This window comes from Corapipo altera, unplaced genomic scaffold (genome assembly GCF_003945725.1).
Source record: "Corapipo altera isolate COAL_440 unplaced genomic scaffold, ASM394572v1 59992, whole genome shotgun sequence".
Taxonomy (NCBI): Eukaryota; Metazoa; Chordata; class Aves; order Passeriformes; family Pipridae; genus Corapipo; species Corapipo altera.
The window spans coordinates 1-1,620 of NW_020887311.1; the positions used below are offsets into that span (position 1 = coordinate 1).

At 62.0% G+C, this 1,620-nt stretch overlaps 1 protein-coding gene across 1 annotated transcript in view; it reads right to left on the reverse strand.

Moving 5' to 3' along the window:
- Positions 1-20: 20 nt before the first annotated feature.
- The window catches only part of LOC113941561 (voltage-dependent P/Q-type calcium channel subunit alpha-1A-like), a gene marked incomplete at both ends in the record, with an annotated part of 4,106 nt that continues 2,506 nt past the window's right edge, over positions 21-1,620 (reverse strand). Inside the window, 3 exons of the mRNA XM_027632716.1 lie at positions 21-181; positions 281-380; positions 686-697. Coding sequence (XP_027488517.1) covers positions 21-181; positions 281-380; positions 686-697 — 273 coding nt within the window. The remainder of the gene's footprint in view (positions 182-280; positions 381-685; positions 698-1,620) is intronic.

Genomic DNA, 1,620 nt, shown 5'->3' on the forward strand with positions numbered 1-1,620 from the left:
GGGGGGGGGTCCCGGGGTACCTGCAGTCCTTCTCGAACTCCTTGGACTCGTCGGTGCAGTAGAAGAACTTGCCCTTGAAGAGCTGCACGGCCACCACGGCGAAGATGAACATGAAGAGCATGTAGACGATGAGGATGTTGAGGACGTTCTTCAGCGAGTTCACCACACAGTCAAAAACCGCCTGGGGGGGGGGGACAGCAAGAGGGGAGGGGGCTCAGCATAGGCTGGGACCCCCCCAAACCCCCCCTTGCTGGGCAGCAAACACCCCCAACGAGCCCACCTTGAGCTTGGGCAGCCTCTTGATGGTCTTGAGGGGCCGCAGGACGCGGAGGACGCGCAGGGACTTGATGGTGTTGATGTCCTTCCCTTTGCTGCTGCCGCTGGGGGGGGGGACACACGGGAGGGGGGGTGTGGGACCTTGGAATCCACCCTGGAATTCCCCCCGGCAGGACCACGGGCGGTCCCACCCCCTCCTCCCCCCCCATGGTCCCTCCCCTCCCTCGAGGCCGAGCCCCCTCCCCTTCCCCCAGTCCCGCCCTGAGGTAGTTTTTGGAGGGTGGGGGAGCAGTTTTTTGGGGGAGAGGGGAGGAGGGGAGGAGGGGGGGGGGGGGGGGGAGCGAGGCACGACCATGAGCACGAGGAGAGGACGAGGACGGAGACGAAGGCAGAAGGATTGAGGATTTACCGTGAGCTGCTCCTGTGGCGGTGGCAGAGGAAGGGGAGAGACAAGGCACGGTGAGAGCCCAGACCACCCCCCCTCCCAGGACCCCCTCCCCCGGGACCCCCCCGGCACTCCCCGTGGGACGGGGCGGGGGGTGGAGCCACGGGACATCCCGACCTCCTGGGAGGTACTCGGGGTCTGCTCCGGGCTTACTCACACCTCACTCAGGGGGTGGGAGATGCTCAGCCCGTGCTTTGGGGTCACTCAGTTATAGGGGCAGTGCTCAGGTTATTCTGGGGATGCTCAGTTACTCAAAGGATGCTCAAGCTTTGCTTCGGGGGCGCTCAGTCACTCAGGGGATTGGCATCCTTCACTCAGGGGATGCTCAACCTTTATTCAGGGGATGCTCAACCTTTACCCAGGGGATGCTCAACCTTTACCCAGGGGATGCTCAGCCTTTACTCAGCAGATGCTCGTTCTTTACTTGGAGGATGCTCCTCCTTTAAGGCTGCCCAAACACTCGAGGGATGCTCACCCTTTAAGGATGCTTGATGACTCAGAGGATGCTCCCCCTTTACTCAGGGGATGCTCACCTCTTACTCAGGGCATTCTCACCCTTTACTCAGGGGATGCTTCCCCTTTACTCAGGGGATGCTCAGCTCTTACTCAGGGGATGCTCACCCTTTGCTCAGGGCATTCTCACCCTTTACTCAGGGGATGCTCAGCTCTTACTCAGGGGATGCTCACCCTTTACTCAGGGGATGCTCACCGTTTACTCAGAGGATGCTCACCCTTTACTCAGGGCATCGTCAGCCCCTCAGGGCTCTCTCACCCCTCCCTAGGCCCTTCCTCCTCCTCCCTTACTCGCAGGTTACTCCTCCCTCCCTCCCCCCCCCCACGGGGACGGTGACAGGACGACACAACGCGGTGACAAACGGCCGAGGACGGACGGACGGACG